The sequence below is a fragment of the Lissotriton vulgaris genome, chromosome 3_1 (genome assembly GCF_964263255.1).
Source record: "Lissotriton vulgaris chromosome 3_1, aLisVul1.2, whole genome shotgun sequence".
Classification (NCBI taxonomy): Eukaryota; Metazoa; Chordata; class Amphibia; order Caudata; family Salamandridae; genus Lissotriton; species Lissotriton vulgaris.
This window is the reverse complement of record NC_141689.1, coordinates 909,335,141-909,359,169: the sequence shown is the minus strand read 5'-3', so window position 1 is coordinate 909,359,169 and position 24,029 is coordinate 909,335,141. Positions and strand designations below refer to the sequence as shown.

At 43.1% G+C, this 24,029-nt stretch overlaps 1 protein-coding gene across 1 annotated transcript in view; it reads right to left on the bottom strand.

Annotated features, from left to right (window-relative positions):
* Positions 1-24,029, bottom strand: part of CFAP95 (cilia and flagella associated protein 95) — a 208,550-nt gene that overhangs the window by 99,158 nt on the left and 85,363 nt on the right. The window contains exon 4 of the mRNA XM_086963071.1: positions 17,312-17,380. Within this exon, the coding sequence (XP_086819197.1) occupies positions 17,312-17,380 (69 nt within the window). The remainder of the gene's footprint in view (positions 1-17,311; positions 17,381-24,029) is intronic.

Genomic DNA, 24,029 nt, shown 5'->3' with positions numbered 1-24,029 from the left:
TCATACTCTCATTATTGTTTCAGGAATTTTGCAAGGTTTGTAGCACCTTTAGGTGAAGATTGCTTTCTGTTTTTCAAGGTTTGTAGGATTTCAGGGCCTAAAATTGTGTATTTTTTTCAGATTATTTTGGCTTTCATCCTTGTTTCTTTTAGCAATATCATAATTCCCCGAGTCAAGCAGATGTTCTGAAGAGTGAACCTTCAGCTTCACATGTCACCTGTATCACTGCAGAGCCCAAAATTATGTAAATACTGTTTAGTTTCTTCATATGAGTCCTTAGGATAATAAATTACTTCCTATGGATTTGTGTTTTTTTCTTGGTGATATCTGCCCCGATTTTGTATACTCCCTATGATAAAGTATAGGGAAAAGTACAAAAAAGTGTATTTCACACGAAAAAATAATTAAAAATATTTTTAGGCGAAATAATGCAAAATTCTCCTAAATATTGATTTTAAAAGTAGAACAGAAGAAAATGGAACAGGACTTTTTCCGTGATTTTGAATGATAGGTCTTAATACAACTGCATGATCTCTACCTAAAAATGGTATAAGTGATCCAGTAAACATAATCACCATCTTATCCTGGCACATTGCTGGTCTAAAAAAAGGTGTATCTAGATACAATATGTTTGTGTGATATGTTTTCAGGAAACATGAAAAGAGAACAACTCTCACTAAAACATTATTTCTGTGGGATAGTATTGCAGTATCATTGGTTGGTCATGTGTATTGCCCGACTTACTACTGTTTTTTTCAGCAGTAGTAATTTTGTAAATAACAATGGATTTATTCTTTTGTGGGTGGGCGACACCCTTCCCTAAACCCATCTTCAACCCTCCCTAAACTTATCCTTACTCTTCCCTAATACCCTCCCCTTTTGCAGCAGTATATCCCTTTCTCCAGTCACTCCCCTGTGTCCATCCAACATTTACTACTAACATCTATGGCATTTTTCACAAAGATAACTTACACTTTAAAATAATTTACAATTTGTAGTGAGTTTACTACATTCAGCTATTTACAAAATCTGAGTATAAGTTACTACTTATAAAAAATTGCACGTCCAGCACCACACACAGCCAACCACAGGTGCTGCAACACCCACCAATACAGAATAATGGAGCTATGAAAATAACATCAAATCCATAGGAAATAATGTTAAATTAAATAAAAATTATTTCAAATAGTTAAAAAAATTATTATAAATAGTTTAAAGTTAAACATATAAAAATAGAACATATGTTTTATTTAATTATAAAATATGAACACTATTTTGTATATATAAATCAATGGTAACAATTTTTATTAAAATCTTCCTACATTATTTGCCATTAATTCAATAGATCACTTTTAACGATTATCAATGCATAATTCGTTTTGTCTCTAGGTAGAAATGTATTTTTTAATTTAAACTTCAGAAAAATTATCTTAATTTTATTAAAGATTTATCTGAAAATAAGTTAAGGGTTCTGCAGCATTATTTATTTTGTCCTACATTTTAAATAAATACATACAATGAATTTACGTTTATATTTAATATAAACAGATCTGCAATTTTTATTTTCAAGTTAAATATTTAAAAAACTTCCTATACTTTACCGTAGTGAAATTCTGCAAGTGTGGGATGTTGGCCTGGAAAGAGTTGAAGACAGATGTAGAATGATATATATGAGAGGAAGTCGGGAAGTGACTGAGGTTGACTAGAGACAGTCATAAGTGACTTATTGAGGTGGATATAAACGCTTCCATCTTTGTGGTTGCTTCATGGAGTTAGGCAGAAGGTGGCAAGATCAGTGTGGAGGGTAGAAGTTGTAGGGGGGCCTAATAGATCATCCCAGGTGTCATTGATAGCTATGAAGCATGGATGTAGGCTACAAGAGTCAAAATGTTCTGTAATGAAAGAAGACTTTTGCACACCAATCATGTATGTTATATGCCAAAGGAGACAGAGAACTCATTTGGATTGGGGCTGTAACAATCCAACATTTGTGATGTTTAAACCCAATAGCTATACAAGTTGTTTGTTAGTCAGTGATGTATGAGAGATGCAAAACAATGTGTGGGAGTGGATAGTAAGGAATACCATATAGGAAAGGCGTTTTAAAAACTGTGAAGTGGAGAAGTGTAGAGGAAATGAGACGTAAAACATGATGCTGGAGATATCGATGTTAGAAAAAGGTTTCCATTCATGTGCAGTTGCTTGTTGGCAGTACTAGCAGACAGTAGTTGGAAGGACAGGCAGTATTATTCTTATTATTTTAAGAATTTGTAAAGCGCAAACTGTCGCCATTGCAGGCATCCTGGCACTGACAGAATCTGAGGAGGATTGGGGGGTGGAAACAGAGGGGACTTGGGCTAGCCCGGGCAGAGCCAAGTTTTAACCTTTTTTCTGAAAGGTAGGAGTTCATTGGTATGTCTGATCTCGGTGGGGAGGGTGTTCCAGAGTCTAGCGGCGGTAACCTCAAAAGATCTACTTCCGGATCTGACCTTCTTGAATCTGGGGGTGACTACCAGTTTGGCATCCGAGGAGCGGAGTTGTCTAGTAGGGGCGTACCACACAAACTTGGATTGTAAAGGGGTTGGGCCGGAACCATGGAGGGCCCTAAAAACAATACAGAGGGCCTTAAATTGCACTCTCTGTCTAAGAGGGAGTCAATGCAATTGTGCCAAGGCGGATGGTCCATGGGATCTCCTCGGGAGCCCCAAGGCCAGTTTTGCAGCCGCAGATTGGACTCTTTGGAGCCTGTCCAATAGATACTCCGGGGCCCCGAGCAGGAGGGCATTGCAGTAGTCCAGCCTGCTCAGGATAGTGCATCTAACTACTTGGGCACGAGCCTGGGTGGGAAGGAGGGGCAGAACTTTCCTTAAAGAGCGCAGAATGGCATAGCAGCAGGCAGAGGTTTTCTGAACATGGGTCTCCATGCTGAGCTTGTGGTCAAGCATGACCCCTAAGTTGCGGACAGAGTCTGCAGGCTGTACATTAGAAGCAGTTTCCGGGGGCCAGAAGTTGCTAGGGAATGGACGGGGGATCCTCGAGCCACTGTTAAAAAGCACCTCGGTTTTCCCTGCATTAAACTGTAGTGAATTATTCTTCAGCCACCTTGATGTCTCCCGCAGGCAATTGTGTAGGATCTCTATGGAGATAGGGTCCTCTCCTTCCAAGGAGAGGATCATCTGCGTGTCATCAGCGTAATTAATGGTTTTGATGCCGAAGCTTTTGATCAGAAGAATAAGTGGCCTAAGGTAAATATTAAAAAGTATTGGGCTAATGGCAGAGCCCTGTGGGACTCCGTGCGTTACCGGGAAGAAAGCAGATTGGAAAGGAGGTAGAGATACCGCTTGATGCCTGTCCTGCAAAAAAGAGTGGAACCAATGCAATGCCGTATCCCTCACTCCTGCCTCCCATAGGCGTCTCAGTAAGATTTTGTGATAATGTATGCTGTGTATGTGGGGGCATACTAGTGCCTTAATGGCTTGTAATCATACCATTAATCCGTGGAAAGCTGGCATGTGGTATAGCTATAGTAGTGATATTGAAGGTTTGTAGAAATTATAGCATTTTTTAATAAGGGAACACAAGAGGAGTTAGCCTTTAAAAGTACAGAGAATCACATAGTGATTCATTTTCGAGAGGCCTAAAGATTAGTGGATTGATCATCTGCTTTTGAAAATATCAATTAAATAAAAAGCAGCAAAAGTGTAGGGGGTGTTTATATATAGGCTGATTAAATACGCAAACTTGCACTTTTTTGGGAAAATTTTCTTAAACAAATTGGCATTGAGTTTAGGAGAGCTAGCAGAAGTTTATGAAAAAATGATAGTCTTCAATGACATTTAAGATTTCACTGCAGGGTCCTCTAATTAAACCATGGATCCAGAAAATCTAGTAGGGTGGGAAAGAAATTGTAATGGTGATGTGTATGCAAATGTTAATCACTAGATTATTGAGCAATCTTGATTAAAATCTTGGAGAAAATAACTTTTATTTCTAAGAATAGACTCATATGCTAGGGCATTGGAGGGAAATTCTTCACTTTTCTCAACCATGAATACAATTTCCCTAGATTAATTTAAGAACATTAAACAGTTGTGTTTATGTTACCATGGGCCACATGCATCAACCTATTTAGGAAGTGCAAACGGTCCGAATCGGTAAATTCGTCCTTTTGCGATTCCTAAATAAGTTTTTGGGATGCATCATGCATTTTTGTGAAATTCGCTATTTTTAGCGATTTCCAAAAATGCGATTGCTTTTAAGGAATCGCAAATTTGCGATTCCTTAAAATCAATGCATGATTGTTTGTCAAATTGCGAATTCGCAATTAGGGGGTGCAAATTACCACGAGGGTGAACCTTGTGGTAATTTGCGAAAAAGTATTAAAATGCTCAAAATTGCATTTTAAACACTGTCATGTTACAGAGATACATGTCCTTAGGACATGTGTGTGTGAAACATGCACTTTAAAATACATTTCAGCGGTGCAGGGGGGGTCCTTTGGACCCCCCCCTGCACCCATGGAACGCATTAACATTTTGCGAATCGCTAATTGAAATTCGCAAAATGTCATTGCCTTCCCATTGATTCCTATGGGCCTTTTGGCCCATAGGAATCAATGGCAATTGCGAAATCGCAAATTAGAATTCGCATAATATTTGCGATTCGGTAAAAATTGCGATTTTTACCGAATCGCAAATATTATACGACTAAAATCATGCATCCCATTTTGCGATTCCTTATTTTCGATTCCCATAAAATCGCAAATAAGGAATCGCAAAACCTTACAATGATGCATGTGGCCCATAGTGTTTTTAATTGTGGAATGTGTCTTAGAGTTACAATAAGTTATATTCAATAAAACTTGCTTTAAAAATAAAAAAAATAAGAATAACGTTCCCAAACCAATTTAGGTAACTAAACATGGTTAAAAGAACACAAAAATGAAGAAGAGCTAATGTACAGACAATGCAAAAAATTCCCTCGTGGCCTCAACCTTATTTATCAATCGACATTGTTCAAGTATTTTCAGAAGATCATTTCTAATTAACAGGGGTACGCTAATTTATTCAAAATATATTTGATATTTTATTCATTTTTTTCAACACATATCAAAATTACTTTTCATATTTTTATATATATTTCTTTTTTGAATTTTCATTACATTATTCTTTTCAGTTGCATTAGCTAAAAGTCTATTCTTCAAATACATATATAACAAATTTGGTGCACAAAAAACATTTTTGGGGGTTTTTTCCTCTCATAAAAAGATCAAAGATACCCTCATAACCACAAACCTATCATCAAACATACACTGCACATTCATTCATCTACAAGCACTTCAATAAGCAGTCAGGACAATCTCTTTTCTCTGTATCTGAGGTTGTACAGGTAAAGTTAGTTACTCTTCACGCCAGGTCGACGCGCCTTTCGGTGGGCTTGTACCACTTTCCTCAGGACCAACAGACAAAAGTATGGCTCCTTAAAGTGTGGATACAGGGTATCCTCTAAACACTCTCAAAGCGTATGGCATGAGATGTACATCACGGCATCCTCGTGGTGTAACGAGCATGGCGGCCGCATGAGAGAACTCTGAAGAAATACACGGTTGATGTTGGGAACCCAGCAATGATGATTCAGGAATAATAATCTACAGGACAATACCAATGAAGATATACTTGTTAAACTGAAAGCAAAGTGTTAATGGAACCTAGGCTATTGATTATTTGAACACACCATTCAAGCGACGCATATCGGAAACCTGCGTGCTCTTTGTTAAGGCATCTCGCCACGAGATTACGGAAGTTTAGCTACTGACATCTCATGCCATACGCTTGAGATGGTTTTCATATCCATAAGTCCGCACTGCCTGGAAGCCAAAAACACAAGAGATACGAGCCAAAAGATAGGGGAAAGATCTATCCTATATGGGAAATATATAGGTGCTCTTGGACATTAAAACATTTGATGACAAACGATAGATTCAAGTGAAACTCAACTCTTTAAGTTGATAATCCATGTAAGTAATTTTTCTGTGTTACAGGAAATTGGTTAATAATTCTGTGAGCTGCCTGGAGCCACTGAGACAAAAACTGTAAAATGACATAGGGCCAGTAGAAGAATTTGAGGGGGATGAAGCACAGATGCACCCCATACAGATTGCAAAGAGGGTAGGTTTCAGAGTAGTGCAAGTCCTTTATGTGCGCTAATATACCAGAGTGCAGCTACAGAGATTTGATAAACTTTCTACACCCTACTGTCTAAAGAATGTTGTCAGGAAGATACCTTTTTCCACACTTACTGGGAATGCTCTAAAATCCAAGTTTTCTTGAGTGAAAGGGGCGTAATGTTGTCTATGTTATTTGGGAAATGTCAATCTGTCAGCTTTGTTGGATGTATGGGGCAAACAAAATCACCCAAACGGCTTAAATTGTTTGTACACCTTCATTTGTCATTCATAGAGACACAAGTGGCAGCCAACAATCTTGCCAATGGAAGCTTGGTGTGCCAACATAGACTGCTGCTTGTTAACAAAAATAACGTTGTATTCTTCAACAGGGTGCCTTGGGAAGTTTAGAAAGTTGGGGGTTCTAAAACTGGCATTTCAGAATGTTATAGTCTGTGGCAGTGATTCCCCCCACCCTTCCAGGTAGGTCGCTCCCCCTCCACGTAGCACCGCCTGTGCCCGTTCTCTTCCTCGCTGCCCCCGTGTCTCTCTGCCCAGTTTTTCCTTCTGCTCCCCTCGAGGCCCCCGTGTCTCTCTGCCCATTTTCCCTTCTGTGGCTTAGCTGCCCCTACATTTATGTGACCTTTCTGCCCTTTCTTGGGACCTTTCTGCCTCTGTGCCACTCGTTTCCCCCGGTTTTTTTGTGACCTTTCTGCCCTTTCTTGTGAGCTTTCTGCCTCTGTGCCACTCGTTTCCCCCAGTTTTTTGTGACCTTTCTGCCCTCTCTTGGGACCTTTCTGCCTCCTGTGCCACTTGTTTCCCCCCGTTTTTTTTTTACCTTTCTGTCCTTTCTTGTGAGCTTCCTACCTCTGTGCCACTCGTTTCCCCAGTTTTTTGTGACCTTTCTGTCCTTTCTTGGGACCTTTCTGCCTGCTGTGCCACTCGTTCCCTCGTCTTTTGTGACATTTCTGCCCTTTCTTGTGACCTTTCTGCCTCTGTGCCACTCGTTTCTCCCCGCTTTTTGTGACCTTTCTGCCCATTCTTGTGACCTTTCTGCCTCTGTGCCACCTGTTTCCCCCCGTTTTTTGTGACCTTTTCTGCCCTTTCTTGTGACCTTTGTGCCTCTGTGCCACTCGTTTCCCCCATTTTTTGTGACCTTTCTGCGCTTTTTTGTAACCTTTGACCCTGCTCGCAGGCAGGTCGCCCCCACGCCGCTGCTCGTCACCTGACTGCCTGCTCCCTGCCTGCCTGTTGCCTCCTTGTTTCCTGGATTTTTCCCTCCCCTCTGCCCTATGCACCAGTTCCCGTGCCCCCCCGGCCGCTCCCAATCCGGCCCTTTCCCGCCACTGCTTCCCTGCGGCTCCACGCCCCCTTCACACCCATTCGCCTCCCCGCTCCCGCCTCTCAGCTCCTCCTCCATCCCAAGCCACCTCATATGCAGGCTGAGAAGCGGCTGCACAGTGGCAGCGACCCTGGCGCGCCGAAGACGCACCTAAGGCAAGCCCGTCTGCGCCCGTCCGCGCCTGGACCGCACCCAGCGCCAGTACCCCTGGTCCCCGCGAACACCACAGCACCAGAATCCACTACAATGCCAGCACCCTCCACGCACTCAATGCCAGCTGAAACCACACCTGCTTCCAGGCCGCCCCGAAACAGACCCACAGACCCTTCTCCTGCCACACCTGCAGCCTCACCTGCGCTAGAACCACCAAACCTCCAAGGACAGGACCCAACCACCTCTGCTGCATACTCCTCAACACCCGCTCTACATGCAAACACACCGTCGAGCTCCGGGATCTGCTCGACACCTCCGCCCCAGATGTGGCCTTCCTGACCGAGACCTGGTTGAACGACTCCTCGGCACCCGACATCGTCATAGCCATCCCAGACGGCTACAAGATCACCCGCAGGGATCGTGCCAACAGAATCGGAGGAGGAATAGCCATTATGCACAAGTTCACCCTCAAGGTCGCCACCCACGCAGACGACACCTTCAACACCGCCGAACACCTGCACTTTCAGATCCACACCGACCCTAACACCATCCTCAGAGGAACACTCATCTACAAACCCCCCGGACCCTGAGCTCAGTTCAGCGACTCTATTGCTGACCTCGCCAGCACCCACGCACTCGCCTCCACAGACTACATCCTCCTCAGTGACCTGAACTTCCATTTTGAGAACAACAATGACGCCAACTCTGCCACCCTGATCGACAACCTTGCCAACCTCGGCCTCAGACAACTTGTCACCCCACCCACCCACACCGCTGGCCACTTGCTGGATCCCGTATTCTCCACAGAATTTCACATCGCCTTCAACGACACCACCGAACTCCACTGGACCGACCACCGCTGCATCCATTTCACCTTCAAGAAACCAACCACGCACCACCGCACCCAACAGCTGCCTCGCTGCTGCTGGATCAAAGTCACCGAAGACCAGCTGATCACCTCCCTTGCCAAGAACCCACCCACTGACCCCACCAACCCAGACACCGCAGCCCGAAACCTCAGACAGTGGATCGACGACTGCGCCAACACCCTCGCCCTGCTCAAGAAACCCTCCAACAGACACGCAACAAGAGAGCCACCTAGTTCACCATCAAGCTGCAGACCTCTAAACGTGCATGCCGGAAACTGGAGAAGACATGGCTCCACAAACGCACACCGGACAATCACGCAGCCCACAAGGGCTCGACCCGCAGACACCACCACCTCATCAGATTAGCCAAGAGATCCTCCTTCAAAGACCGCTTGGATAACAACGCACATGACAGCAAAGAGCTCTTCAGCATCGTAAAGGAACTCTCCAACCCCAGCGCCAACGTCAATGACATCCCGCCCTCACAAGAACTGCGTGACTCACTAGCCATCTTCCTCCACCGCAAGATCGCTGACATCCACGACAGCTTCAACACCACGACCACCCCGACTACGCCAGACTCCACCTCCCCTGTGAACACCACCAGCGCCGACCGCCTGACCTCCTGGTCCAACATCAACGACGACGAGACACGCAAAGTCATGAACTCCATCCACTCAGGATCTCCGTCTGACCCGGGCCCACACCACGTATTCAACAAAGCAGACGCAGCAATCGCACCCCAACTACGGAAAGTCATCAATATCTTCTTCGAAACAGCGACATTCCCGGAAAGCTGGAAGCACGCCGAAATCAACGCCCTCCTCAAGAAGCCCAAAGCGGACCCCAAGGACCTCAAGACCTTTCGGCCCATCTCCCTGCTCCCGTTCCCGGAAAATGTCATTGAGAAAATCCTCAACATGCAACTGGCCCGCACCTGGAAGACAGCAACATCTTGGACCCGTCCCAGTCTGGATTCAGACGAAACCACAGCACCGAGACAGCCCTCATCGCCGCCACAGACGACATCAGGCGCCAACTAGACATCGGCGAAACATCAGCCCTCATCTTCCTGGACCTGTCAGCCGTCTTCAACACGGTCTGCCATCGCACTCTAAAGACACGCCTCCTAGAAGCTGGAATCCAAGAGAAGGCTCTTGACTGGACCACATCCTTCCTCTCCGGCAGATCCCAGAGCGTCCGCCTCCCGCCCTTCCGATCCGAGGCCACCGACATCATCTGCGGCGTCCCCCAGGGCTCATCCCTCAGCCCGATGCTGTTCAATGTCTACATGGCTCCCCTCGCACAAGTGGCCCGCCAACACAACCTCAACATCATCTCCTATGCCAATGACACCCAGCTCATCCTCTCCCTCACCAAGGACTCGCACACCGCCAAAACCAACCTCCACGAGGGAATGAAGGCCATCGCTGACTGAATGAGGAGCAGCCGTCTGAAGCTGAACTCGGACAAGAAAGAGGTCCTCATCCTCGGACCCACCCCCTCAGCCTGGAACGACTCATGGTGGCCGACCACACTGGGAACAGCACCAACACCCACCGACCATGCAGGCAATCTAGATTCATCGTCGACTCCTCCCTCTCCATGTCTAAGCAGGTCAACGCCGTCTCCTCCTCCTGCTACAACACCCTCCGCATGCTCTGCAGAATCTACAAGTGGATCCCGACCGAAACAAGAAGAACGGTGACACAGGCCCTCGTCAGCAGCAGACTGGACTACAGCAACGCACTCTACGCAGGAATCCCAGCCAAACACCTACGACGACTATAACGCATCCAAAACACCTCCATCCAACTGATCGTCAACGTCCCCCACCGCAGCCACATCACCTACCACCTGAGAGACCTACACTTGCTCCCCATCGACAAGAGGATCAGCTTCAAGCTCCTCACCCATGCACACATAGCACTTCACAACGCCGGACCCGCCTATCTGAACAACAGACTGAGCTTCCACACCCCCACCCGCCCGCTCCGCCACGCCAGCCTCGCCCTCGCCGCTGTCCCCTGCATCCACTGAACAACCTCTGGCGGCAGATCCTTCTTCTACCTCGCCGCCAAGACCTGGAACACCCTCCCTAGCCACATACGGCAGGCCCAAGACCTACTCGCCTTCAGAAGACTCCTCAAGACCTGGCTCTTCGAGCAGTAGCAGCACCCCCTCACCCCTCAGCGCCTTGGCACCCTCACGGGTAAGTAGCGTGCTTTAAAAGTACTCTGATTGATTGAGAATGAAGTGGCTACAGAGATTTATATGATGAGTTTGATGAGCGATCAAATTACAAGTAAAGGACATAATTAATGCACTACTCAGCCATTGCTAATTTCCGTGGGATACAAGTCATGTGTTCATTGTTAAGTATTGTTTGGAAGTTTATTTTTCTCAAAAAAACTGAAAACCAATAAAATATATTTTAAAAAGGAAGAGAGTGGCCATTGCATTGCCTGGTAGAATGCTGGACATGGCATAATGATGAGAATTCGCACCATATTGTGGGCTTCCATGGTATTAGGGAGCCTCACACTTGGCATAGTGGTGGCAATTCTTGGCAAATTGTAGGTGTCTATGGCATTTGACTGCAAAACATAGGCCTGCCTGGCAGAATCTCTTCATATGTGGCTGTAGTGCATGAGTATTTGATGAAAATAACATATTGATGTTTAACACTAAACATGTACTACTAAGTAATAAGAAGCTCATATACCAGGTCAAAACAGTTGTATTTCATGAAAATTACAAGCTTTTTTGGGGATAATAGAATTATTGTCCAAAAACTAAAAGCTTATATTGAATGCAAAAATGTAAGCTTTGTCATACATTGAGAAACTGATATTGAGGAGCAAAATGAATGGATTTTCAAACATATTTACAGTGATAGTTGTGAACTGACCACTGCTGCTATCTGAGAGGCTAGTCTGTAACACTTTCACAGCCTTAGAACTGCTCAATGAGCCTGCAAAATCTGTCTAGTGCTACTGAGCACATTGTATTGTCTGCTACTTTGCAACTTGTGTGATTTTTAGCTCGAGCCTGGGCAGCGTATGCGCTGCTCTGCGAGGCATGCTGTATTCAATCTATGGGCTTTCAACACGCCCAGCACTTTTGGTTGGTTGGCCTGCCTTTCAAAATTCCTTTACTCTGGTTGGGCAATAGTGTTAATCTGTCCTGCCTTTGGGTGTTTGGTTTCCTCCCAGTGGACTTCACCGATTGTTTCTTTTTGTTGGCCAGCTCTGGCCATCTGTTGCCTCCATTCTCGCGCTCTCTCCCTCCCATCATTGCTGCCGTCATTTAATCTCCCCAGTGCCATTCCGCACACCACCACCTGTCATTATCATTGCTTGTGTTCGCTTTTTTTAAACACAGTAGCAGCTATGTAGAGCTTCCGTTATGCTCTTCTGTCAAGAAATGTGGCAGCTTTGGGAGACCGGAGCTTTTAGATCATGGCGTAAAACTTACAAGGGGGCTCCGCTTCTTTTTTCAGCACAGCACCAGCTTTCATCAAATGCCACGGCTTCAGGAGGCCGGGCACTTTTAATATACCGGTAAATGTTGCTGTATCCTCAATAATGTGCTGCATGGCTAAATACGTAGGTCCCAAAGGTGAGCAATTGAATTTCAAATGCTTGTTTTTTTTCCTATCCTGCCCATTCCAAGTGAACATATGGTTAAGCATATACTTGGAAGTGTCAGAAAAGAGAAATTAAAGAACTTGAGTCTGAAAGTGAAAATAGATATTATGAAAAAGATAGGCCCTGTGAAAATGAACTTTCTGAACTGCTTGTATGACCTTTGGGTTTTTAGACGTTTTTAGGGGGGACTTCCCTAAAATATGCATAATTTTGAGGAAGTCTAGTTGATCACTTCACTCGTATGGGTGCACCACTTTCATAGGTCACCAGCCACCAATTCTTCTCTCCACAAAAAAAAAATCCTTGTAGAGAGTATGAGGAAGAGTCAGAACACTGGGACTCGTACCTCCGAAGGGCAAGTAAGCGAAAGTGAAGGACCCTACTACTGCTTTCCTTTGTCTGCAGGGAAGTGTCATAGAAGGAAATATTTATTAGTCCCACTGAATGCAACCAATCTTCTATCACTTCCCATGATAATCCGGGACTGATATGGTACTCATCAGGTCTGTAGGTGATAAGTGGGAGTTGTGAATCATTAACAGACAGTGCTCTTTAAATGAACTGTATATGTACCTGCTCACACTTCCTTAAACTTGAGTGCAACAACAAAAATTAAGCACTAGCTGAAATTAAACAAACACAGCTTATAAAATAGCCACTCTGAAATTAGCCATCTGTTTTCACATATAGGGTAAGCATAAATACATTGTTTTATATAACACTAATTGAATCTCAAGTGAAAAACACTTTGCTTGCTGGGATTCTGAATCCCCTACATATCATTTTCAACGTAACTTCACAAGTCCCACAACTTTGTCATCTGCTGATCAAGCTTCAGGACCTGCAGAATGCAACTTCTCCTATACTATTAGGGATCCCAAAATTCTAGTCAGCCTCCCAAGACTTACATAAACGTTACTGGCTGCCCACCAAAAAACTAATTATTTTCAAAGTCCTCTGTATCATCAACAAGGACCTACATGACCACGGCCATCAATATTTCAGAAAGAGGCTTCAATGTTATACCCCTGCCAGAACTCTTCATTCTACCTCAGCTAAGAATGTCAGGACTTCCCGGTTTAAACTGGCCAACTGAGGAGACAGGAGTTTCATTGGTGGTACTGCTAAGGTATAGAACAGCCTTCCACTATATTTAAAATCGTAGACCACCATGCTAAGATTTAGGAAAGATCTAAAATGTGGCTTTTTTCAACTTAATCTCAGCAGCAATTCTGCTCATTTCTTTTTCTCACAGCAAGCTGTAAACTCTATGACTCCGCAGCACCAAGATGCCTCATGGCATTCACGCGCGTTACCAAAATTAACATTACTGAAGGCCAAAAGGGCAGGACTGGCTGAAAGTGTCACACATGATGACACGGGACACACAGCTTTTATGAACATTTTTGAAAGAACAACTAGGTTTAATTTTAAAGACCAAAGACAAATAAAATGCTAACTGTCCATTGGAAAATAGTGTGATTACATGGATGTATTTGGACTTTGCAGATCTTCAAAGTGCAAAATATGCAGTTGTGGCAAAACAGAAACCCTGCACACCCCTGATTAATCCTGAATGGGGCATTATCCCCAGGTGCTCAGCTGCTATGGACACCACTGCAACCTTATGCAGAGAAAATCCAATAGTCCAAATGGGAGGCGAGCATACTCCAACTGCAATGAAGTGACAAATGTTCAAGTATTCACTTAAAAATGTGCCTTTATTTGTCCTCACAAATTAGACAAATCAAACTTTAACAGTCAATGTGTTTTATTCCTTTAGACAAAATGGAACTTCTTCAGGGCAGAGAAATGTATATAATATTCAAAGAGAGAGCAGCTATCTCTTATGCAGTTTGGTTTCACAACAGTATTGATGAGCTGTTATATGATACTGTCACTGCATGTCTAGCATGATGTCAGTTACATCTCAAAAACTATACACTACATTTTATTAAAAGTAATTTTTTGGAAGCGATTACTCTTTAAATGTATTTAATCACACATAAACTTTAAATGGAAGTAAATATGCTGACTAGGGGTGGCTCCAAATTTGCGAGTGTAAAGTTACTACAAGTAATTTTCCACTCATGGGCAGAGGTCTCGTCACTGAGATATCCCTATGTTAAAGTATAGGAAAAGTAAAAAAAAAGTTACTAAACTTAACAAATATTGCATTGCTAAATACTTTTGTAAAATAATTTTAAATACCTTTTAAACCTAGAGCAAATAAAAAAAGACAGAACATTATTATTTTTAAAGTTTATTAAAAAATAATTAAATATATTTCATTAAATTATATTTATTTTAAAACTTGCACAGTAAAAAGCTTTTTTGTATTTAATATGTAATAGAATTGCTAAAGGTTATGTACAGAATTCGTTTTAATAAAAACATTTTTTTAAATAGTTACATTTATGTTTAAATTGTACAAATTGTACTAAAAATATAACAGTTTACTATTTATTATATAATTAGATGTATTTTTCTAACATTCAGTCAAATTAATTTAAAAGCCAAAATAAGTTCATTTATTTTAACATTAATTTTCTATAGGGTTTAATTTTTAATTACTCTTCCTTATTTTCTATGGAAGGGTGTTGCTTCCATTAGCTGGCCATGTAAGGTGCTAGATTTGATCCAAGCCTGTGTTGGTGCACATTTATGACTGTTTTGGAATCTTTTTGTCTGTAGTAACTTTAAAAGTGAAATTTTTGAATAGCAATCGACTTAGGGCCAGATGTATCAAGCCTTTTACCATTTGCAAATGGGCCAATTCGCAGAATCGGCCCATTTGCAAACGGTAAAAGGTTTTTGGGATGTATCCTCCCAAAAGGCATTCGCAAAATGGGGAATCGCAATTTTTGCGATTACCTATGTTGCAAATGCATTTAGGGAATTGCAATTTGTGATTCCCTAAATGCAATGCAGGAAGCAGGTAAAAATTGTGACCTTCCTTTTAATCTTAATCTGATTTTAGTCGGAGATCATCAGGTTTCCGTTAATCTCTTCGTCCGCCTCTGCATTTGTAGTGCATCTGGTAGGCCGAACGCGGAGGCGGACGAAGAGATTAACGGAAACCTGACGATCTCCGACTAAAAGAAGTCTTCATACAAAACAGAAGAGGAGTATCAAGAAACCTGAGATGCGCCACACACCCAGGACCAGGACATCAGTATAAGCCACACAATGACACTTATAAAAGTCCTACACAGAATTTCCCAGCCCTGAGGAAGATCTTCTGATAATCCTCTTGGTCCCCACACGAAGGTCGAAATACGTCAGCACCCCCCACACTGAGGCCAAGGGCTTCCCTGTTTGGAATTGGCCAGACCCAAAAACGACTCCCACTTAAGCTGGATTGAGACAGTTTTTGTCTTTGATTTTGACAGGTTCTCCCTGACCACCCCACTTTAGACCTAGGAATTGTTTGCATAGAGGTCGTATAAACTAAAGAGACCCATTACTTTGGAAATATAGTAGGACTACCTAAGTAAATCAGATTAAGATGAATGAATTCTATGTAATATATGTTTTGTTTCCCTGTCACTGTATACAGAACTATTTGTAAATTGTTTGTCGAAAAGTCTATTGTTAAGATTGTATAATATTCCTGTTGTTGTGAAAAAGAAAACAAAAGCAAAAACAAGTAAAAAAATCGTTTCTGTCAAAACCACACTGTGAGTTTTGCTTTTTGCAAACCAAGAATGTATGATGGCTCCAATATGTTTCGATGACAATCAAAAAGTATTAAATGTACTTGATTAATCAAAATTTACCTTCAGATAAAAGATAATCTGAGGTCAAAAATAGATTAGAGCATTTATGGTCCAAGAGGTACATGTTTTTTTGCCTTGTTTAACTGATTTCAATATTTTGGTCCTTAACTGAATCAATCCCCTCTCTCTAAACTGTGCCTTATAATAGAGCCACCACTGCGCCAAGGCTGGACATCATAATGATCAGGATGCTCACAATACGTCAGTCATGGCCACTATTATGCCTGTGGTGGCCAAACATAGGTCAGTCATGCTCACGATATGTCAATGATGGCTACCAATTTGAATAATTACACCAAGAATGCCCAAAATATGTAAAGCCTGGAAATTATTATGCCATGGGCACTATTATGCCAGAAATGGGCAGACTAGTGCCAGAGAAGAGTCCTATGTCATGGGGGAGACACATATACATTTGGTGGTTTTTGACACCAGGATAGCTCCCAGGGAGTAACTATTGAAGAAACACAATGCCAAACACACATACTGACAGATGTACAAATGCATTTGCACACATGTATACACACAGAAAGAAATCAAGCGGGAGTCAACCCATTATTTGTAAAAATGAGACTCTCAAAATCTATCCAGGACAAAGTTTTCTTTTTTATAACAGAACTCAAACTAACTGGTAATTACGGTGTTATGCTACATCATAGAGTTCTCCCTGACACTTACAGTCCCGAGGCATGCTTTTACCCTCAACCCTCGAGGAAGCACTGCTGAGATGGGTGGGAATCTAACGGTTAACACTGCCTATAAGGTACCCTGGTATATGTTTTACTAAGGGTCCATTTGGCAAGGTTAAAATCTGAAGGTGATGCTTATGGGTTTCTATCACTCAAGCATCTCTGATTTGGTCTACATGTTTCAGATACCCCCAATGCCAGAAGGATGGTCTTGTGGCTTTCCTCAGGACCAATTTAGATCTCTAAACTGCGCACATTCTGTTAGCCATGATCTATTTGTCAAAGCAAATTCCTCCCCGTCTCACTCTTGCAAACCATTCATGCAAACCGATCTGAGGAGACTTCTTAGTTTAGTATCAGTATACTTCTCTCGCCCATTAGGGTCCTAAAAGGAGAATGTGCCTATGTCAAAGGTTGGTGCTAAGGTCCACCTAGTTACAGTTTCCAGACCCTTGATTTCTCACTGGCCGGAAGTGGATCTCTTGATCTAGTCCACACTTTCCTCTGCTCCTACGCTAATCAGGTACCCAACATACCTTCTCTCTGGATCCTCAAACAGTGGGCTCTATCTCAAATCCAGCAATCACAAGATGTGTTTTTTTAACTCAACAGACTTGCATGCACTTGTATCACCATTAAATTCAAAAACAAAACTGTAGTGCTTACATTTTTCCGTGATCTGGATGGTGGCGTGGCAGAACCGCTCCATACCCTCTTTGAGGACGGCAGGTTTCCCTGTAAATATACCGGAGTGTTATAAGACTGAGAGTTGGTACTGTAGATAAAATTAACACTTTGTGAAGCTGGCTAGCACAATCTCTGCAGATCAAAGAAATAGTTTAATTTTGTTTAAATTCTTTTTATGAACAATGCTCATGAGACCATTCAGCATCACACAATTAAATAGTTCAGATTTGAGAGAAATATCTATCTAACAGAAAAGTCCGTAGTTTATTGTGGTAGTTGAGTAGAAAATGGTTGTTAAAAGTAAAAAATTGCGTTGGTTTATGCAGCAACTCATCAGCAATATTTCTGTGGTATGTAAATAATATTTTCCAGGAGTATATGGATATCTTTAGGGGCATTTATTTTAATGATGAATCGATGTATTCATGAGCAAAGGCAACCCATGAGGATGCGGCTACAGGAAAGTTGAAAACATGATCTGGTGATGTGGCCTAAGGGACAGAGTAGCCAACTTTGGATACGGGGAACTGGGTGCGGATCCTGGCATCGGCTTAACATTCTATGATTCTGGACAACTCACTTAATCTCCTCATTGTTTAAAAAATACTTCTTACCTTGTGTAATGTAATCTATTGATCATGTAAAGGTAGCAACATTTTTTCCCAATAATTAGGGCAGTGAAATTAATTCATTTAATAAAAAATATAGCCAGGGGGTTGAGACACAGCTCCTCTAGAAGGGCATGTTGTCCGGAGAACCATGCGGCTGGCTGAATCCCCTTATTTCCTGATATGGAAATGACCACTTTACACTGAGCATCCCAAGGAATCGATGAAGGGGGAACTCTGCCTTTAATCATCGTCCTTGGGAAGCCTTTGTAGTGCGTAATGATTTTAGAACAAGGCGTGACAGCAATTCATCAGACTGCTCCTGACAAGTCCAAGATGGGCGTCATGACACTCAATAAGTCAGAATAAGCAATGGGCAGTGGAGAGGATCGCCAAATGGGGTGCAATGTCCTCTTAGCTGAAGCCTTGCTGCAGTGGGATTGTGGTGGTTCTGATGTCGGATGACTGATGTTGGAGTAGTCCCAATCAGACGGGGACATATATTACAAACAGCTGTGGCACCCAAGAGGATTGACTCTGGGACAGAGGTAAGTGGTTGGTGCACCACCTCACCTGCAGCTGCAAAGGGGAAACTTGGAAGAGGGAACAGTGCGATGAGGCAGACCAGTGGGCTGACCCGCTAAGAGAGCGGAAGTCATCCTTCTCCCCTGAGTTGTGCACAAGATCTGCATACATCTGGGTCGAGATGGTCAGAAAATGGTTTCTGGACGATGATAGAGCTCCCAAACACTATGATTACACAAGAGGCCTAAGGAGTATTCCTTTTATAACCACATACATGACTTCATGTCCAGCTAGACTGCATACTGTGTATATGTTCACTCTAGTCCTCTGTATTGCCCACGGAATACCTGGGTAGGATACAAGTTGTCCATAATCAACTATTACTTGATATGGCATGCGGAAGACAGCGTATAACTGTCCTGACTTGAAGATCACAGAATGCCATGCTAGAGGACTGACCATTTAGGGAATCATTGATTGGTGCCATATGCCAATATTTCCCCAAAACTGTAGGCTTAGCCTCTAACACTTTACTGGAATGAGAGGCCGTCAAGGTGGGGGTGGGTTAACCCCTACGCTGCGAGGGTTAATCCCCCGCTGTGCTGGGGGGGAAAGGGGCGCGCACAGCGCCCCCATGCTCATGATGAGCTCGGTGCTCCTGTGCTCATGACGAGCTCAGCTCGTCACGGCCACACCCGTTCCCATGGAACGCTCGTCACGGCCACACCCGTTCCCGTGGAACGCTCAGCACAGCAGAGGAATTATCCCCGCAGTTCCACGGCTGATGACGAGATCAACTCGAGGTTAAGGGCAACTGTATTAAGGAGATGGTGGGAGTGAGGAAAGTACTGGAGGAGAACTGATTGCAGACACTGCTAGCCACAGGAGTGTATAATTCATATTGTTTGGGGGTCAAGGCCAAGAGGTTTTCATGTTTATTTTGTCCTTGGGACATGTAGGCCCAACCCCCAGCAGCACAAATCCTTTGCTGACAGATTACACTACCACACTATGGATCAGGGAAGGGCATTGTCTGCAGTTAAGGTAACATTTGTGTCCATGTGTTAATGCTGTTCAAACTTGTATTTATGGTTTAATATTACAAAGCCTTTAATATTAGGGTGAGTGCTCTAAGGAAATTTTGAAAGTTCAGACTGCTCTACGGACAGTGGTTCCAGTATAAAAACGTGTACACCTGTTTGCAATGTTAAACAATATAAGGCTACATATAACGCTTCCAAGATGCTCTCTGATGAGATGCAAATATATGTAAAAGCTTGAAAGCAAGATTGATGATTCTTTCCTTGCAAAAGGAAATGTTCATAAAAATGAAAAAAATGCAACTAGGAAAAAAAAACGTTTTGCTAAACTAATGTGAAATTGTAGGTACCATTTCTTTGAAGCATCGTTTAGAAAAATGTGTTGATGCATGCTAGTATTTCCAAACAATATTCATAACGGAAAATCATTGTAACCAATTGCAATAAAATTATAGGAAACATGAAAATACATTAGGGTAGGAAAGTGCTGGTTGCCACATATTTGAAATTCATTGCTCTTTCACGCTATTTGAAACTGTAATATATCAGCGAGTCAAGCCTCCAACGATTAGATTTTCACATTTTGAAGCAAAGATTTTCCTTGAAGGATTTTTGATCTGTTCTTTTGATTCTAAACCAGTACCTCAAAAGAGCACCATTTGCTCACAGTTGCTGGTCAATTAGTCTAATTTGCTTGATGATTGTGGAAGGTTAAAAATTGTTCTAAGTGGTATACTTTGCTCCAAGGAAAAAGCGTAGTGTTGGTATGTACTTGGCGTTTATGACCTTTAGAAGTGGTGACAAAGATGGCCATCTAGGGTTTTAGACAATTTTTATAGTGCAAATCTTAATGATATTGCTGTGCCTTTTATTAATTCTGCTCATGCCTTGCGATCACCTTTTTTCTGTATGGTGACAACAAGATAAGTATTGGTTTTCCCAGTTTCAATCGTTTGCCTGCTGTGTTCCAATCTGTGCCCTCACCCTTTTTCGAGCCAGATTGCAAAACCTTTGTATTTCATAGATTATTTTAAATTGGTTGTGTGACAATAGTAGTGTCTTTAGTATGAGTTGTAAACCAATTCGAATGGTATCTAAAAAGACTTTCACATCCGCAAATTTTATTGTGCTTACTTGGCTGCCGTTTAGATTGCCCGTAGCCTCTTGAATTAATTAATGTAGCCTCACTGTCGGTAACAAAAAAATTAAAAAGGAGCGTCAAAAAGGCACAACCCTGCTTCAGCCCTTTATTTGCCAATATTTGTTTTTGCCAAGCGAGTGTTATCCCCTAGTTTAACCTACATACAGTTATCTGAATATAGACTCCTAATGGCATGCAACAGTTTGCCCAGGATTCCCCATTTACCGAGTTTAGCCCAAAGTACATCTCTGTTCGTGGAATCAAAGGTTTGTTTTTTAAAACTACTAAGTATGTATATAGTTGGCTATGAGCGCTAGTTGCATTGTATGGTAACAACATGGTTGCCATGATGCTATCTAGTGAACTATAATTCATTTGAAAGCCCATCTGGGACCATGGAAGTATGTTCCTTTCTTCTGCAAAGGTTTTGAGATAGTCTAGCAATATGATACACAGTATTTGGACTCTGTATCCAATAGGGCAATTAAGTCGGATCTTTTGGTAGCCTTCTTAAGAAGTGGATAAAGATGTGACTCTTGCCAAGAAAATATAAGTAATCCCGTAGTGAGGCATCTCTTAAAAACAGTTTTCAGCGTTTCAGGCCAATACTCAGATTTCGACTTAAAAACTACAGAGGGGATTGCCGAGACCCCCATCCTCAATTCGGGGATAAGCAAAAGCAAGCCTGGAAGCAAGTGAGTTGTTAACTAGAAGGTACTGCTACTCCCAGGGCAAAGTGAAATCGTAGCTGGAAACAGACAGACTTCCAGACTGTGTCTGCTCTACGGTACATTACTGGAGCACAGGGCAGCAAGGAGCGCTGGACCACAGACACACAAAGTGAAGCAAGTGCTATTCACAATGGGCGGCTGACAGACACTAGTGATCTGCTTCTATAAACCTCTTGTTTCTGTGACAATGATGAAAGTGACATGCCTTAGGAGGGAGGGAGAAACAGAACTGGGAAGAGAGCTAAAGGAAATGAAATGAAAGACCTCTCACAAATACTCCCATACTGTTTCTAAAAATACACACTTTGAGTAGACTGACTGATGGACTGGGATCTCTGCTTCTAATTATATACCCAGCAGATGTCTCAGATCATCTCAACTGAATCTCCTTGTTATCCCCCGCACTAAAAAGACAAGATGGGGAGGTAGAGCCTTTGCATCAGTGGCCCTTCGACTATGGAATGCTCTCCCCTGCGAGCTCAAGGCTCTTTCACCCCTGCCCCTCTTTAAGAGAGCTCTCAAGACCAGGTATTTTGAGAAAGCCTATTATTAATCAGTATATGGTTATGCAATATATTATGTTAGGCGCCTTGATGCCCATTGGGCTAAGTTCTGAGCGTTATAAATTTATTTTCATTTCATTACACACAAAGTGGTCATCTAAATGAGACGCACTTGTACCCCAATTTAGTTAAAACGATGTATAATTTAACTATTACAATAAGCGATACTTTGAAATGTAAATACTCGAAGCACGCACGTTTGGTGCTTTTAGTTTACTTTTTTAATTTGTGATTGCAATTTAGATTATATGAAATTGAAGGTGGACATCACTGTGAACGACTTGGGAGAAAAAACGGCATCTGTAATGGAAGTTTGGAATGTATAACTGGCGCATTGTCTATATTCCTTCTTTTTAAATGACTAATAAATTTGTTTGAAAAAATATTAAGTAAAACGTAGTAAGAATAATGATCAATTCATCCTTGTGTGTTTTATTTCTATCTAGGCAGAAAAATCAGAGTCTATTCAGAAGTACTAATGCAATCATACGAAGCACTGAGACTGAGAGAGCACAAGCCCAAGATACACTAGGGTGGACTGCGTCTACCCACTCATTTCACAGGATGGACGCCACCCACCCAGCCAAGAGGTTTGGTCCCACAGAAATATGCTAAACGTGTCCCGGTGTAATTTTAAGACACCACACATTCAGCGGCGTCTGCACGTTGTCAGCTTTCCTTCCCAGAAGCAAAGTGCAGGCAAGAAAGGGGGTTATCAGATTCCAGCTATTCCCATAAGAACAAGCAATTACAATGCAATGGTCTCGGCATTATTAAAGGTAAAGCTATTGGCATTGCTTATGACTTTTTTTTATCATAAATAAATAGCAGTCATTTACATTGCCAATAGCTTAATCGTTAAATAAATGGCATTGTCGTTTATAATGCCAATAGCTTAATCGCTCGCATATGCATGACCTATTGCATTTACACCCACACAGAGCAACACACACACACATACAGAGCCACCCACACAGAGTCATTCACATAGAGCCACCCACACACAGACAGAGCCACCTACAAAAAAGCTATCTACACAGAGCCACACACACACAGAGCCACACACACACAGCCACACACACACACAGCCACACACACACAGCCACACACACTGAGCCACACACACACACAGCCACACACACACAGAGCCACACACACACATACACACAGAGCCATACACACACACACAGAGCCCCCCAGACACACAGAGAGCCCCCCAGACGCAGAGAGCCCCCCCCACACACAGAGCCCCCCACACAAACACAGAGAGCCCCACACACACACAGAGAGCCCCACACACGCACAGAGCCCCCCCACACACACAGAGCCCCCCCACACACACACAGAGCCCCCAAACACAGAGTGCCCCCCCCCACACACAGAGAGCCCCCACACACACACACAGAGACCCCCACACACATACAGAGCCCCCACACACACAGAGCCCCCCACACACACACACACAGAGTGCCCCCCCCCACACACACACAGAGCCCCACACACACACAGAGCCACACACATACAGAGAGCCCCCCACACACAGAGAGAGCCCCCCCATACACAGAGAGCCCCCCACATACAGAGAGAGCCCCCATACACAGAGAGCCCCCCCCACACAAACACACACACAGAGCCCCCACACACACACACATAGCCCCCCACACACACACAGAGCCCCCAAAAACACACAGTAACTTGTGACACACAGACACAGACATCTACTCACAGACACATAAGTGATACAAACACACAGTAACTTGTGACACACAGACATCTACTCACAGACACGTCAAGTGATACAAACACACAGTAACTTGTGACACACAGACACAGACATCTACTCACAGACACCTCAAGTGAGCGATACAAACACGCAGTAACCTGTGACACACAGACATCTACTCACAGACACGTCAAGTAATACAAACACACAGTACCTATTGAGGCACAAATAGTGTCAGTGTGAGGTACACTACCTCACACTGACACTGTCTGCGCCTACTAGACACAATCTACTCTCAGACACATCTAACGGTGCAAACTCAGGGCCTGGTGACAGCCGCGGCTTCTTCTGACAAGGACACGCGTG